The 16,644-nt window shown below is 38.8% G+C and overlaps 1 protein-coding gene across 4 annotated transcripts in view; it reads left to right on the forward strand.

Annotated features, from left to right (window-relative positions):
- The window catches only part of LOC141759697 (casein kinase I), a 407,488-nt gene that overhangs the window by 22,825 nt on the left and 368,019 nt on the right, over positions 1-16,644 (forward strand). The window contains exons 6-14 of one of the 4 annotated variants that reach the window (XM_074621986.1): positions 3,452-3,686; positions 3,798-3,883; positions 4,344-4,428; positions 4,628-4,776; positions 5,394-5,501; positions 6,753-6,863; positions 9,460-9,563; positions 15,024-15,047; positions 15,972-16,041. In XM_074621986.1, the coding sequence (XP_074478087.1) occupies positions 3,452-3,686; positions 3,798-3,883; positions 4,344-4,428; positions 4,628-4,776; positions 5,394-5,501; positions 6,753-6,863; positions 9,460-9,563; positions 15,024-15,047; positions 15,972-16,026 (957 nt within the window). In that variant the 3' untranslated portion in view covers positions 16,027-16,041. The remainder of the gene's footprint in view (positions 1-3,451; positions 3,687-3,797; positions 3,884-4,343; positions 4,429-4,627; positions 4,777-5,393; positions 5,502-6,752; positions 6,864-9,459; positions 9,564-15,023; positions 15,048-15,971; positions 16,042-16,644) is intronic. The other 3 variants (XM_074621994.1, XM_074622003.1, XM_074622010.1) reach the window with 3 other exon arrangements.

Genomic DNA, 16,644 nt, shown 5'->3' on the forward strand with positions numbered 1-16,644 from the left:
TATGAAACTCAACACTTCCTGCATATGTTTCACAATAAAAGCCTTCCAGGGTTTTGAAGGGATTCTGCCCCCTGAATCACTGAATGGGGTTTAATGTGAAACAGATGGAGGGACTTTGACTAAAGAATTGTAACACATGGTCTACTGTCTAGCTAATTTGCTGGAGCTTTCAAGCTAATCTCAGTCTTTCTCAGCAGAGGGAGTTTGCTCAGTTGTCAACTGCTCAGTTGACAACTGAGCAAACCATGAGATGCGGTTGAAAGTAGGGCTGCAAATAACGATTATTGTCGTTGTCAATTTATTTTCTTGATTAATTGATTAGTTGTTTGGTCTATAAAATGGTGAAAAGTGTTGATCAGTGTTTCCCAAAGCCCAAGATGACGTCCTCAAATGTCTTGTTTTGTCCACAACTCAAAGATATTCAGTTTACTGTCATAGAGGAGTAAAGACACCAGAAAAAAAAATCACGTTTAAGCAGCTGGAATCTGCTTCTTTTTTTTCTTTTTTTTTCAATTAATCAATTATTAAAATAGTTGGCGATTAATTTAATAGTTGACCACTAATCGATTAATTTTTGCAGCTTTAGTTGAAAGCTCTTGAAAAAGCTAGTAAATGAATCTAGAGTTAAGATTTTTTTGTCAAACTGTTTTCAAGGTCAAGAATGAACTTTCACGCCCAAGATGGAGCATGTGTTGTGTTTCCTTTAACAGCAGAAGTGGCATATTAAAATGGCAAAGGAGAGCTACTAAATATGATTTTAAAAAATGCCTGGGTTCTGTCTTACTGTGAAGTGAATCAAGGTAATCAAACATTTAAGATTTTATAGTCCCAGAAAGCCTAGTACAAAATATTGTACTATATTGAATAAACTGCTTATGTAGCTGTTTTACAGTGTTTGGGTTCATTCAGCCAAACAAATGATCCATTATTTTATTCACACAACGTCCTGCCTACAGATGCCCGTGGAGCAGGTGGGGGTATCAGTGCAGAGTCTGCAAATTAGCAATCTGTCAGTATTCACGTGCTATTGGTCCGAGTCAGGTAGGCTGTCAAAAAGAGCAAAGCCATCACTGAATCTCATTAAGTTCGAGCAGCTCACAGGGTGGTTTTTACCCAGTCTTTTAGGCGCCTCAGACATCTCAAAATTTCTAGCATTTCATTTTGTCAGCACAAAATCTGCAGTGCTCTTGTAATGCAGATAGCCCCTGCAAATTCGTAAGGAAACCCACAAAACAGCACAACATAAGCACGATGTTGCAGAACAGAGAGTTGCTAAAGCCTGCATCTCAGCCAATCTCTCCTCTGTATTTATCACGTAGGTCTTCCTCTTTAGTTTTTTGGCACAAGTGAGTGATCCCACAATAAGTGCTGTGAGCTTGTACTCCTACACAAGCTCCTTTTTTTTTGGTCCAGTTAAAGAAAAGAGTGTTTCAGGGTATCAGGATCCCTGAAGATCAAACCCAAGTAAAGGATCTTATTACTCACACCATAACTTATTTTCCCTTTGTGTTCGAGCTGTTCTTACCATCTCTTCTGGGAAGGTAACTGCTATGAGCTCTAGGTTAAGATTTAGATCTATAAACACATTGTCGTTCTGATTCTTCGTAGTCCTCAGTCCCAGCAGGATGGTTTGGCATCTCAGTTAGTGGCTTGAAATTCTGGCTCAACATCAACAGAGGCTTTTGTTGTGTGATAGTAATGGATCACTGAGGCAGCATAGTGCTTAAGCAGTTAGTGAATTAATCATTGGTCAATCAGCATAAATTAAATGACTGTTTCATAAATGATTCATTGCTTATCAGGTAAGAATACTAAAGGTGCAGCTCGACCTAACCCTAAACCTTTGAGACATTTTATAGACTAACGGGTTCATTGAGTAATTGTAAACTACTCAACTTGATTATATTAATCAATAATAAAAATAATCCTTAGTTGCATCCTAACAATATTATAATGATAGGGATATTATAGACATAATTGGTTCTCTCTCTGGTTGTATGATTCATGTCATTATGTCCTTAAAGGGCTCCAGCAGTACCAGAAATGAAAGTTAGAGCGTCTTTAGCTTCTTTACTGGGACGTATTTCCCAGTGAAACAGAATATTTGAGCGGTATACAGTTCAAAGAGGAATTTAAATAAAATTCTTCGCATTTGATTGGACTGCTAAAAAGTGGGCGGGCTTAGAGTTTAGCCTGATATGGAGCTACAGATGACTGTCTGCTCCACACCTGTTGTTAGATCACGACAAGGACGAGGGAGAGATGACAAGGAAACTTTGCCAATTTTCAACCAGCCAGAGCTGCAGCACGGACAGTACATGCAGATGAACGGCGCCCGTCCTTCCATGCCACCAATGCGGCCAGTCATTTTGTGTCATATGGTGGACTTTTTCCAGCGGGCTGCCTGCGCTTCAGTGACACAGAGACGGTTGAAAATTGGCAAAGTTTCCCTTGAATGAATTGGATCTCAGTCACATTGTTTTGGAAAAGAAAACAATGTTTTTGCCCACTGATATCCAAACACAGACATCTCTTCCTATCTCTCCATATTGTTCTGTTTACTACGATCCACCAACGATGAAGTGCAGTTTTATATGACCAGTGTGGCCAGCTAGTCGCTCAAAGCCTCATTCGATTGGATGAATTTTTGTAACGTCCCTGTGGGCAGGATGAGTCATCAAACATTTGAAACCGTTTTACAGAGGTGAAAAGACTGATATTTGATTGGGATTTTGATGTAAAAATACTCTGAAACCGATTTTCTTTTACATATTTTTGGCATATAACAAGAGATAAATGAACAGTTAACACAGGTACACAGATTAAAACTGTGAAAATGTATTTCATTTCACTGGGTCTTTAAGTATTGCACTTCCATAGAGTTGGGGGACATGCAAGAGACGGATTAAAAAAAGAACAGTCAAAAAATGGATCATGTATTGTTTGGGTTAGACACTGCACTACACTACATTTCCCATAATACAACTCAATTGCTTTTGTCATTAGACCTTCCCTGACAAGGATATGCCTTTCAAAACTTGACGTCCCCAGTTTGCAACGCAGGGTTTCTGTTGCACATTTGTAGTCTCCAAGCTGAAATGACTCAGGTGATGTCACTTGAGTCATTTTCTCAGACTTGACAAAGCTCCTCCAGAGCCACAGAGGATGTTCTACAACTGTTTTCTCAGGCTTCGTAGTACTAACCATGACTAGTACACTGATCTTCATGTGGTAAATTGGTGGAGTTCCCCTTTAATGTGTAATAATGCTGACAGCAATTCCTCAGGAAATACTATATCACAATGCTCTTGAAAATACTGACATATTGCAGCAGCCAACTTTCATAAAAATGTCATCTTGACATCTTGATTCCCTATTTGCTGAATTTGTGACCTGGTTTGTGATTGTATCCGATTTTTGTCAATGACTCTGCTGTATTTTTTCTCACCAGATTTCTCGAATGGAGTATGTGCACTCTAAAAACCTCATCTATAGAGATGTGAAACCTGAAAACTTTCTCATCGGACGACAAGGGAATAAAAAGGAACACATCATCCACATCATCGACTTTGGTCTGGCCAAAGAGTACATCGACCCCGAGACCAAAAAACACATTCCATACAGGGAGCATAAGAGCTTGACCGGCACTGCCCGATATATGTCCATCAATACACATTTAGGCAAAGGTAAGATTACTTTCATAGCTTTGTTTTTGTTTTGGTTCTGACATGTTTATTATGTAATGTGGTTTATTCCTGAAGTTTCTCAGTGAAATCTTATCAAATCTGTTGATATAGAGCAAAGCCGGCGAGATGACCTGGAGGCCTTAGGCCACATGTTCATGTATTTCCTTCGTGGGAGTCTACCGTGGCAAGGACTAAAGGTATGCCAAGTACATGCAAGTATTACAAAATCAGTTTTATCCTTTGTAGAAACACATCAAAAAAGAAAATAACACATTTGGAAGCTGACATGATCTCATGACAGTCTGCAACTTTAAGATTATAATCTGATTACCAGATTGGTATCATTGTTTTATTTGCAGTTGTTTATGAACAATTTTAGAATGTATTTAAAGTCAGTTTTGTGTCCAAAATCAGTATTATTACAAGTGAGAGAATGTAAAGATATTAAGACTTCAGTTATCAGTTTTGTTTGTTGCAACCAAAGAGAAATAAGAAGTGATGGTATGAATTGGAAATTAACCAATCGTCACTTTGTGTATCCCGTAGACTGTACAGTCAGGATTTAAGATTTTCTTTTAACCCGTCTGAAATAAATACAAGAACATATTAAGAATGAGTTTTCATATAATTTCATATAACTGTTTCATTCTCCTGCAGGCCGACACGTTGAAAGAACGATACCAGAAGATCGGAGACACAAAACGAAACACTCCCATCGAGGTCCTCTGTGAGAACTTCCCAGGTACACTGAGGATGGCTGTAATGTGCTTATTGATCAGGCTGTAAAGCATGAAAATGATCGCATAGACATTTGCTGTGATTTGACCTTTTTATGCAAGACCTTTCCATGAATGAAATGTTTTGAAATGTAATCCCACTATTTAAGTAGAATTATAGTATCAAAGGTTTAAACCGTTCTTTTTAATATTTGTTTAATTCAGAGGAGATGGCCACCTACCTGCGATATGTGAGACGGTTGGACTTCTTTGAAAAGCCCGACTATGAATATCTGCGGACTCTGTTCACGGAACTGTTTGAGCGAAAAGGATACACCTTTGACTACACATACGACTGGGTTGGCAGGCAGATAGTAAGTAACACACGTAAACTACGAACAGATACATTTTAAAGGAACAGTTTGTAGGATTTTGGAGCATCTATTTGCAGAAATGGAATATAATATTCAAAACGATGTTATCATTAGTGTATAATCACATTAAACTAAGAGTTGTTGTTTTTTTGTTAGCTTAGAATGAGCCCTTCGTATCTACATAGGGAGCGGGTCCTCTTCACGGAGTCCACCATGTTGCACTGCCATGTTTCTACAGTATCCCAGAACGGACAAACCAAACAGATTTTTACGTTACCTAAAGGCCACCATAGTTCTCCCTGAAACTGCAGTAACGTGAGCCGCAGAGTGCAAAACCGTGGTACCGACAGCTGCTGTCTGACTTCTGTTGCTCCTAAAGTAGTGTTATTACGTTAAGGATGACCTCTGAGCGAGGTGAACGGCGTTACCACGGTTTTGCACTTGGCAGCTCACGTTACCGCAGTCTTGAAAGAGACGAGTGAGCGGAGGAGTACTCAGTCGTTTGCAATCTGCAACCACACTAGATGTCACCAAATCCTACACACTGTTACAACAATACAACAATTTGTAGCAAGCTGCTCAACTGCACAAAATGTAACTGATGATTATTCCCTCAGCCCACACCAGTGGGGTCTGTCCATATAGACTCTGGAGCATCTGCTGTGACGAGAGAGAGCCATCCTCACAGAGACCGGCCCTCACAGCACCCACCAATTAGAAATCAGGTACACCAGCTTTTGTCTTTAGTAGTGTTCAAGTGTGTGTGTGTCAGGCCTCTGTTGCAGTGAAAGCAAGGGAGACAGTGAATTACAACCTGAAATGTATGTATGAGGTACACACATATTCCCCTGCTTGCAACGATGTCCACAAAGGGTGACCTTTAATCTGACCTGCACATGAGGGAAACTGAAACTGATTCTACGGTTATCAGGACCTCATCTTAGTCACCAAACAAAGCTTATGTCCATGCAGAGTTTCAAAGCTTTTATGAAAACCATTATTTCTGATAGGATGTATCGTATGAATGTTAAGCATTTGGTTTTTAAAGTAGCATGATTACAATAAGAATGGTTTGTGACATACAGTATGTGTCAAAACACAGATTAATGGTCTTCACACCATTAATCTCAATTTTCTTGTTTTGGTGCACTGTTGAAAAGCATTTCAGACCAGAAATTGAAATGAATTCCTCTGATATGACAGCAGCCCACAAAGATGAAAGATAACTGAGATAATGCTTTATAATCCTGAACTACATTGAAATGAGATAGTGAAGGATTTGATTTCTTTACCAGATGGAGCAGGTGAGACCAGTAGAAAATGTGCTCAGGTTGTCTGTGCGAGTGTGTTTCATTAATGTGATTTCTGGCCAGCATTTCCAAGGGACTGCAATTCCCCCTGGCACATGTTTTAGTTTGTCTTGCTACATAAGGTTTGGGAGAATAAGAACAATCAAACGTTTCTGCCAATTCAGGATTTTAATAAGGATTTTTTTCAGTGAGTTCGCTGCTGAATGTACTCTACATTGTGTTTGTGGAAACACTTGTGCTTTGATTACTATTGTTAATTGCTGTTACGAAGACAACTTGTCAAACAAATGGCTTCTTTCATAGAAAAAAAACATTTTAAAAAGGTTAAAGACCTTGCTCAATAATTAAGCTTTAATTTGTGTTTTATTTAAATGTAATGAGATTGAGGCCAAAGTTTGAGATGTAAGAGCTTACCTCCATTTGGCTTCAGGCTCATTAGTTTCTGTTTCAGTTCTTTGGCTGAAGCCTTGCTTTGATTTTGATTCACTCTTTTATTTTGTTAAATTTTTTTTTCTTCTCCATTTCTCATGCTGCTTTGCATGGTACCTGGCCTCGCACACCCAAATATCCATCTTTCCTAACGCAATTATTCCATCACCACCCCCCACCCTCTCCCATCGCACCCCCCAACCCCTCCCATCGCCGACGCCCCCGCTACCTGAGCAGACAGCAGTCTCAGATCGACGAGGAGCATGGGAGGTGCAGCCCACGCGCCAAGCAAACTCCTCCTATCTGACCTCCCACCTGGCAGCGGACAGGCACGGGGGCTCAGTGCAGGTATACACCCCTCACCTGATCAGCCACAACCCCCACCCAATCTCTATGGAGTCAGATCTGTCTCATAGGATTTAACTCATAAAATAAATAATAATAAATAATACTTTAAATTCAAAACATAATACTCAGGTGCATTATTTGAATATTTTGAACCAGATTTTAGAAAAAAATTGGCATTTACAAATGTTGATTCTGCATTTCTGTCATTTCCTGACTGTTGTAGGTATTTCTAATTGCCATTATCATTTCTGGTTCTCAAGTAAATGTACAATAGTAGATACCAGACATTTTACACTCATGTAGTATTTTAGCCTTGTTTGTGAGACAGATCTACAGCCATATACCTCCCCCACCCTTTTACCCCTGGCTGGGAAATGTTATTTTTCTGCACCACCATAATGCATGTCATCTGGTGCCGCCCACCCCAGATGGTGAAAATGTGATTTAGCTTTATAAACAGCATTTTGATCTCGAGGCCTACAACTCTTCATGGCGCTTGGACAATCCTTGCAGGACCAAGAAGCCTCTTGCATGGCAGGGTGACCTGGCTCAGCCGGCTAAGTGCATGCTCTTTAGTCGTAAAGGGTCATTATGCTTAAAGGAACATCCTGGTGTAATTTTGACTATAAGCGATTACCCAAGATTGTCCCTGTCTGTGACAAGCTCAGTTTGCATAGGTGTGTACAGTGTAGACTTTATTAGATCTCTGGCTATTTCTACTAAATGCAATTTACTGCCATTCATGTTGAAACCGTGTGGAGGCTTGAAAGTTGCCACACAAACAGGTTTTTCATCCATGTAAAAACTATTGTATGTTCACTTTATACGTGGACTGTGTCTCTTGGTTGTTTTCCATTGGCAGAAACATGCCTCTCAGCTCTGATTGGACTTTCAGTGCACGATGAGTCATGTAAAAGTAGAGGAACTGCTTCAGTGTGCCAAATGATGGGCACGAGACCAACAGAGGTAGCAGAGCTAATGCTACCACACTTATACTGTTAGCTTACAAAACACCATTAGCTATGGGTTTGACTCTGTTATGGTTAAAATAGTTACATTTCTGTATACAGTAGAATGATTATTATCCCTTCATGGATATTAATGCAAACCTATACTATTTATCTATTTATTTTTTCTCTCATAATTTCCCCAGAAATTATTATAATGGGCTGCAACTAACAATTATTTTCATTGACGATTAAACTGTTGATTATGTTCTCGATTAATCGATTAGTTGTTTGGTCTATAAAATGTCAGAAGATGTTGAAAAATGTCAATCAGTGTTTCCTAAAGCCCAAGACGACGTCCTCAAATGTCTTGTTTTGTCCACAACTCAAATATATTCAGTTTACTGTCATAGAGGAGTAAAGAAACCAGAAAATATTCACATTTAAGAAGCTGGAATCAGAACTTTTTACTATTTTTTTCTTAAAAAATTACTCAAACCGATTAATCGATTATCAAAATAATTGCCAATTAATAGTTGACAATCGATTACTTGTTGCAGCTCTTGTTGGGTGACCCAAAAAAAGACTCAAACACCAACACTGTTGAGAATATCTTGCTGGAGTAATAGCAGATAATGAAGAAGGCAATCCCAAACACAATGCTGTGGAAGTCCAAAGAAAACAAATGTCATCATTTTCATTCACAACTCTTCATACCAAAATGTATCTATTTTTTATATAAAGTCATAAAGTGACACTGAGTTGAACCCACAGACGGTGGTGATCTATAGGACTTTTAATTAATGGCTCCGTGGTTTGCTGGCAGTAAGAACCTAGAATAGCGCGCTTGCTGTAGCTCCAGTACCTCCAGCAGTCACATGACCCCCATCTTGAATGGGTTATGGTAGTTGCAGTAAATTCAATGAAAGTAAACAAGTAATTTCAACTTTTTCCTGCGTCCAGCAACTTAATTTCCAGGAGATTTTTCTACACTGTTGCATCATGAATGGAACTGGATGGTGTTAGGATGGCTGAGATTAACAAAGGTGTACACTGTGTACGCCTATGCTCACAAAACACACATTTTTACAATAATTATAACGCCATTTCTTCTACAGGTGAATGGGACAAACATCAGTAACTTTTCTTTACATACTGTGATTTTATGTTTGTAATTTGTCTGTCGGTGGCAGTTTGTCAGTTTGTTTGGAGTCTGCTTGTTCATCTGTCTTTGATGAATTGAATCTGTCTTTGTTCCCAACAATATTAACGCACCTTCAGCCAGGCTATCTGATAAAAAGAAGAAATTTAAGGGCAGTTTACCGATATGCCACTACATCATTTTTATGGTCATCCACCCATCTCTTGTTGCCATTTGCTACCAACTTTTAAATTTCCCAAATATTTTGCTGTGGATACAAAATGCAAGCAAGAAAGAGTAGTTATTGCAACACATTGATGTACTTTTTTGTGTTATTGATGTGTTGTTCTTCTTCGCTGCTGTGTTCCCATAGAGGAGGAGACAATGAAAGTAAAGTGAATTGGTAAAGCAACCAGAGAAAACTCTCCATCACAGCAGGACCGGGTTTTCACATTGATTCTTGCCAACGTCTTAACTGTTTTTGAAGTAACACCCGTCTGTGCCACAGGTGGTCAGCTCGACCAACGGGGAGCTGAATGCAGACGATCCACTGGCTCATTCCAACGCTCCCATTACAGCTCAGGCAGAGGTGGAAGTGGTCGACGAGGCCAAGTATGTGTCATACACCCACCACACCTCTCCTCCATGTCCATCTGTTGCTTCCTCTCTTTACTGCTCTTACTCTCTACCTCTCTCTGTCTCTCTCTCTCTCTTTCTCACCACTTTATGCTATGCTGTTGAATTGTGACAGCCCCCACCCCCCAGCTGTCATCCTGCCCCTCTTATCTTCTATCTGCTGCCTGTCTCTATGCTGTTCTCTCAATTCGATTTTTTTTTTAAGAGAAAAGAAAACCAATGTAGATTAACTTCTCAGTCGGCGCTAATTTAGCTTCTCATACCTGCCTGAGCAGTCAACGCCTAACTCAGGCTACACCGGCAGCCACTGAGAATGGCACTCCTTTCTAGCAGCACGATCATCTAAAAGAAATACTCCACTGTTGATCAACCTGATCACCATGTCTTTAACAGTACCAGTAATGACTAATGCAAAACAGATTCTATCAGTGTATTGTGCTAACAGCCAGTTGAGATCACACCAGATTGTCCATGTGGTAACTTAGTCACATGTACAAAGATTATGCACATGATGTCATCGTATCAGTCACGTCTTTCTCTCCATGAGGGAAAAAAAAACCACCGAAACCACAGTCATTAGTATTGGTTTCATTCAGTTTATCTTAGAGCTGGTAGCACCAGCTAAACAGCTACTGGTGTTAAGTCTTCAGCGCCAGCAGCTGGAACGATGCCATGCTGCATGGCTGGACGCCCACTGTGCTAAAACTGAGCTGCTGGCTGAATGTCACGAGGTTCAGCTGAGAAGAACTGAGAAGAGCTCTTCTGAGACACACAACTCTCTGAGACAAAAAATATATATATATCAAGGGAGAAAATAAATGCTTTTCAGTTGGAATAAGAGGCCGTTGGATATTGAGTGAACAACAGTGAGGCCGATTTTTGTTTAATAAAAATACAAACAAAAAATGTGAAAGTGAAATTTAAATCCAAAATATAGAGATTTACTTACAAGCTACAAAAGTACTGAAAAGTACACATGCTGAGACATTTAAAATGGAGCTTTCTCTCTAGGGTTGTAATGGTATACTGCAGTATTAAAATTGACTGTTATCATACTGTGTACATTTCCTTATCTACGGTATTGAAAAAAAAAACTGAGTGTGTGAGTTAAAGAGACAGACAGGAGCAGTCTGGCTGCACTTTCGCACAATTACAGTATATGTTAATTGTTAATAATCATAGAACATTATTTTAAAAGCTCACAGCTCATGTTATTTTTCAATTTTCAATTTATTTTTTTCTCTTTTTTTTCTTTTAGTAGTTCATTTAACATGTTAAAGTACTGCTAACATCTAAACTAACCGGCCTCAGTTATATAACCATCAATCATAGTTACTCAGGTTTATAATTCTGTTTATTATTAAAATTCTGTTCTCATTGTAACTGATGATGATGATAATAATAATAATAATAAGACTCGGCTTTGATTAAGTGAGTAGTCCGTCCTGATCTGGTCCCGATCACCTCCGTTACCAAGCAGGACCACAATAGTGCAGGTCAGCCTAGTTATTCCCTGTTGTGAGGCTGTGGTAGAATCATTTATGATTATGGTTATACTAGGCTCATTGAAATACGCTGCCAGCATGTAAAATATTAGCTAAGTGGGCCTAGTTGGGGATGTGGGAGTGTAGCTGGTTGGCAGATAAATGTCTTTTTTCCCTGTAAATACTGCGTGTAGAATAGATAGATGTACTTTATGGATCCCAAATTGGGAAATTATTGTCTTACAGCAGCAGGTTATCCAGGTAATGCACAGGAACAGTAAATACACAGAATTGGTACATAAACAACTAAAACAGACAAACAAATGTGTTTGTGTTTAATTAGATGACACAATTGTGTGACAGTTTCAGAGGACAAGAGGCGCAGGAGGCGCACAAAACATTTTAGCTGATTTTAAATTGAAAGTCAGTGCTGAATAACTGGTCCATTGAGAAGGTAATATCCTCATCGGGACGGGTAATCATTTAAAATGAGGGAAAATTATTCCAAAAGCAAAATATCAGTAATAAAGTAAAATGAACTCCATTTTCCTAAAGTAGATGGTGTTAGATTGTAATTGTAGCATTGTAATGCATTGTTATGTTAATTACATCTTGTATATCTTGACATATAATATCTATCAATGTATTTAGCTTCAGTCCAGCTCTCTTAGAGTGATTATAAATCATATTGTAGGGATTTTATTTACCATCTTTCCCACCAGAGTCCATCAAAGCCATTGTAAAAAAAGAAAGAAAAAAAAAAGGAGATTTCCTTCTGCTGAGTCTCCTCATGAATCTTCCAAAGGTTCATTCACTTTAATCTGCTCTCATTTCTATTCCTGCCCAGATGACAGGCCTTCCTCCTGTTGTCTCCATTCACACTATTGTTTGATATGATGATCGGCGCGTTTACTCCCAGTCTCTTTGATACCTCGTCAGACATGTCAATGTTTGATATGAGAACATGAAGTAATGAATGCAAATCATGCGTCTGATGCAATTTAATTAATGTATTGCCTTTTGAGGGAATAGCAGGTTCCCATGGTGAATTAATGCCGCATGTACAGTTGGCTCTTTCATCGTTATATTAACATTCATGGGCTGAAATTTGCTTCTGACTGTCGAACAGTAACTCAGTAATTTTCAGTCTGTGCAGGTTAAATTTACTGTGGATTTTAATCTACGAATCACAATATGCGTCAGTGCTTCCTCCATCTGATTTATAGCCATAGCAATAGTACACTAATTGTATCCTTATCTTTAAATATACCTTGAATTACAAAACGTTGTACTAATAACTAAATGATTAGCGTGAAGTAGTTTTGGTTAGGTTAGCATATTCAAATATGTCCCGATAAATCTAAACTGCAGAAGTACTACTTACTCTGAAACACACGTTTCTCCATATATGTATATATAAATAAAGCAAAGTCATACCTACATTTACAAAGGTTTCACAGTTATATTAATATATACCTTGACCTCCTAAAACTGTTATTTGTGGAAGGTTTGGTACAGCTTGTGATGCTACAGCTACTTTCTGTTTACATAGTTGATTGCTATTGATTGGACAGCACTACCGATGTTTCCTCGCAACTGATTTACACATTATTATTAGGGCTGCAACTAATGATTATTTTCATTGTCGATTAATCTGTTGATTATTTTCTTCATTAATTGGATAAGTTGTTTGGTCGGTTTAAAATGTCAGAAAATGGTGAAAAATGTCGATCAGTGTTTCCAAAAGCCCAAGATGACGTCCTCAAATGTCTTGTTTTGTCCACAACTCAAAGAGATTCAGTTTACTGTCATAGAGAAGTAAAGAAACCAGAAAATATTCACATTTAAAAAGCTGAAATCAGAGAATTTAGACTTTTTTTTCTTAATACTCAAATTGATTAATCGTTCATCAAAATAGTTGGTGATTAATTTAATAGTTGACAACTAATCGATTAATTGATTCTACATTACTAATGTCTAAGACATTAAGTTTTAATGGTGCATCCAGATTTAGTAAATCACTAGTTAAAAAGTAGTTACTGAGGAATTAGAAAGAACTTATCACACGATATTAGTAATGGATTTATTACGAATAGTTGGGTCAAACCAATGTGTTGCATTTATTTTCATCGTGGCTTCTAGGGCTGTACCGAGTGTCTTTTTTTTTTTTTTTTTTTTTTTTTTTTTTTTTTTTTATACGTACGAAGCTTCTATTGAGGTTTTTGAATGAAGGTTGGGATGTCTGTCGTCATATTTTATGACATTATCACCCAAAAAAAATAATCTAAATCCTCCAACAAAATCCTAATTTTGAATAAAGTGATTCATCGGAATAAATGAGTTAGTCTTTTTTTAATAAATCAACTTTCTTTATTGAGTATAACTCGTGACTGCGTGCCTCCCTTTGTGTGCGGCAAGTGGGAGAGCAAACATATTGGCGTTTAGCATCCAAAAACAGCATTTTCACTGGTGAAAATTTAGCTTTTGAAAGGCTAAATGCCAACAAACATGGATTGAAGCAGAGTATTTCGTTAGATAAAAACGTGAATTTTGGAAATGATTACATCCATCTATTTTCAATAAACTTTGACTTTTGGACCACACAAGTCTGAAACAATCACATGCAGCCACCACTGGAAGCTAATTCTACTACAAGTATGATACTAATAACATTAGTGTAGCGTGATCTTTGTTTGCAACCGTGCAGAAATACCGGGTTTAAACAGAATGAATAGACTTGCAAAAAATGAAGCATCAAGCTATTCGGTACTGCCCTAGTTGTTGGTGTTTTCAAAGTCCACCAACTTTTCTCAAGATGGAGACTGGCATTCAATGTCTGACATTAAGAAATATTAGAAACTACACAATTGAATCATACGAGCAATTGATTTTTTTTAGGAAGCAGACAAGGTAATTTTTAAAAAGGATGTTAAATGCACATTGTTATTGCAAATGTAGCATACATTACACAATATATTTTGATACTGTAACATCCTCATAGCCAGGAGTTGAGGGAGAAATGATTATACCAGCTTAAATGTGCTCCTAGACTCTAACTCTCAGACAGAGTGCGTTTAGCAGCCTGGGCCGGCTTTTTGTAATTGTTTTCTTTTCTTTTTTTTTAAAGTTATTTTTTTGGGGGGCATTTTTCCATTTTTATGACAGGACAGTGGATAGAGTCTTGAAAGGGGGGAGAGAGAGAGTGGATGCGGAAAGGGCCACAGGCCGGATTCGAACCCGGGCCGCCGCGGTCAGGACCAAGCCTTAATACATGGACGCCCGCTCTACCAACTGAGCTAACCCAGGTGCCCTGTAATTGTTTTCAATGAAATAGAAGTGTTTCGTGCCGCACGTTTTTTAAAGGAGCGCCCTGAATGCCTCGAATTGGAAAAAAATTCAACTCAGAGCGAAAAAGCGCCCAACGTCATTTGTGTTTTTTCTCATTGTGGTGACTTTTGCTGGATACCCGGAGCTTTATGACTTCACCAAACGTAGTTACCATGATCTGAACAGAAAACAGGCAAATTATTGCGGTATTTGATATTTTGGGTAAGTTGTTTTCATTCATTTAAACATTACTATTAACTATTGGGGTAACGTACAGTTCATGGTTTGTACTAAGGTAACGTTAGCACTCATTTCATGGTTGCCTAGCAACAATATAAAATATAAAGACAAAATGCAAAAAACGCTCCGTATGAATACGGGCAACAACAAGGCAGTGCGGTGCGTCTCAGGTTTCACATGGTCTCTGTGTGATCAGGGCCTTAAATGTTGTGTAACCTTCTCTGTGATCTTTCCTCCTTTAACCTCTCAAATGTCTCCTCTCTGTGTCCACCGCTGTCCTGTGGGTGTGTTTGTGTGCATGTTTGTGTGGCATGTACGCATCATCTTGGTCTCGCTGTATTAATCTTTCTTTTCTCTTTACACTCTTTCCTCTCTTCTTCTGTAGCTGCGTGAAAATGCTCAACCTGTGGTGAGTCCCTCTCTGCTAGTCCACATCAGACTCATGGGACAGGGAGTGGACCAGCCTAGGCTGGGGTTGTTATTTACAAATTTGATCTAGACTCTTACTGGTACAATAGTGCCATATACCCCTGAGAACACTGTCTACTATGTGTGCTATCAAGTCTCTGCCCTTTTCTGCCTTTTTACCACCACCGCCCGATGTTGTTAAGTGACAGATGAGTAAAGAATACTGTAAACAGTGCTGCCATGTGAGCAGGCTTATTCATTTAAAACTCAATGCCACATCAGGGCAGAAAGAATAAACAAGTACTTTGAAGTTAATAAATCGTTGTTTTTGTGAGCCCCTGTAGTATTTGTCAGATCTCACTCTTTTAGCAGCACATTTGGCTTCAGATTAAAGGTCTTTAAACTCCTGTTGCATGGTGCACCATTATTTGTTATTAATGAATTAATCTGAGAGTACCCAGTCACTGTCCTATGTCTTGATCCACAGCTTTTTTCTTGTCTTTGTATGTTTTTATTAACAACTCAGGCTCACCGTGTCTTGTGCTCTTTGTGTGCACTGCTCTATTTTTTGCATAGGAGAATTTTTCCTTCAGAGTCACTGCAGCAGTTTATAGTTGAGTCCCCTCTGACAGGTTTCTGTGGGAGGGGAATAAGCATGCAAACACTTGGTGGATGGCAGTGCATCCATCTTGTCCTTGATTCTAATGTTTTACTAATTAAACCTTTTGCCAGCTGCAGTTCTCACTATTATGATCCCCAAAACACACATCTATCCAGATTTGAAACACTCAAATTCAGCTCTCGAGATACAGTATTTAACACACTAATTTAAGCAGTCTGCTCGTGTTTGTTCGTTCTTTTTTTTTGCTTCATCTGACGCCTCTCTCATCTACATGTCGGTTTAATGTGCGTCTCTGTCCCGCAGGTGCTGCTGCTTCTTCAAGCGAAAACGGAAGAAGAACACGCCTAGGCACAAATGATCGTCCACCACCGGCCTGAAACGCCCCAAGTGTCCGGCTCAGTTGATTGTGATTTCAAAAATCAATAAGGTCCCATTCCGAATAAAAGAGGGAGACAACTAAAAGATCATGATTGAATTGTTCTCCGGAGGGACCCGTTATAAATGGCTTGTTGAGATGTACAAGACGCTTGTGTCTTTTGATGGGAGTCTTTTTTCATTTTTTCTTCTTTTTTCTTTTTTTTCCCCTCCAAGATGTGTGGGAATGTTTTGCAGGCCAGTCGTCCAAACCGGGAACCTTTTTGTTGGAATTTTGCAGAGGATAATCTTTTTTTGTTTTTCCTCCCTGAGACACCCAACATTTGTATTTTTTCTCTCCTCATTTTTGCCGTATTTTTTGCTCCTGTTTCTCGCCTGTGGTATTGCAAAGGAAGAGACAGATCTTCCTGTGGAGTCTTGCCACCTTCAGCCTGTTGCATAATATGATTTATTTGTTTGACTCACAAAATCATGTTTCTCGTCTGTCAAGTCCCAGTTCAAAGTGGTTTGCCCCCTCGTTTAGTTTGCGAACTCATTTTGACACGGAGCCCTTTTGGTCATTCCTGACGTGGGACTGAATGTAAACCCGAACACACGAGGA

Source organism: Sebastes fasciatus, chromosome 2 (genome assembly GCF_043250625.1).
Source record: "Sebastes fasciatus isolate fSebFas1 chromosome 2, fSebFas1.pri, whole genome shotgun sequence".
Taxonomy (NCBI): domain Eukaryota; kingdom Metazoa; phylum Chordata; class Actinopteri; order Perciformes; family Sebastidae; genus Sebastes; species Sebastes fasciatus.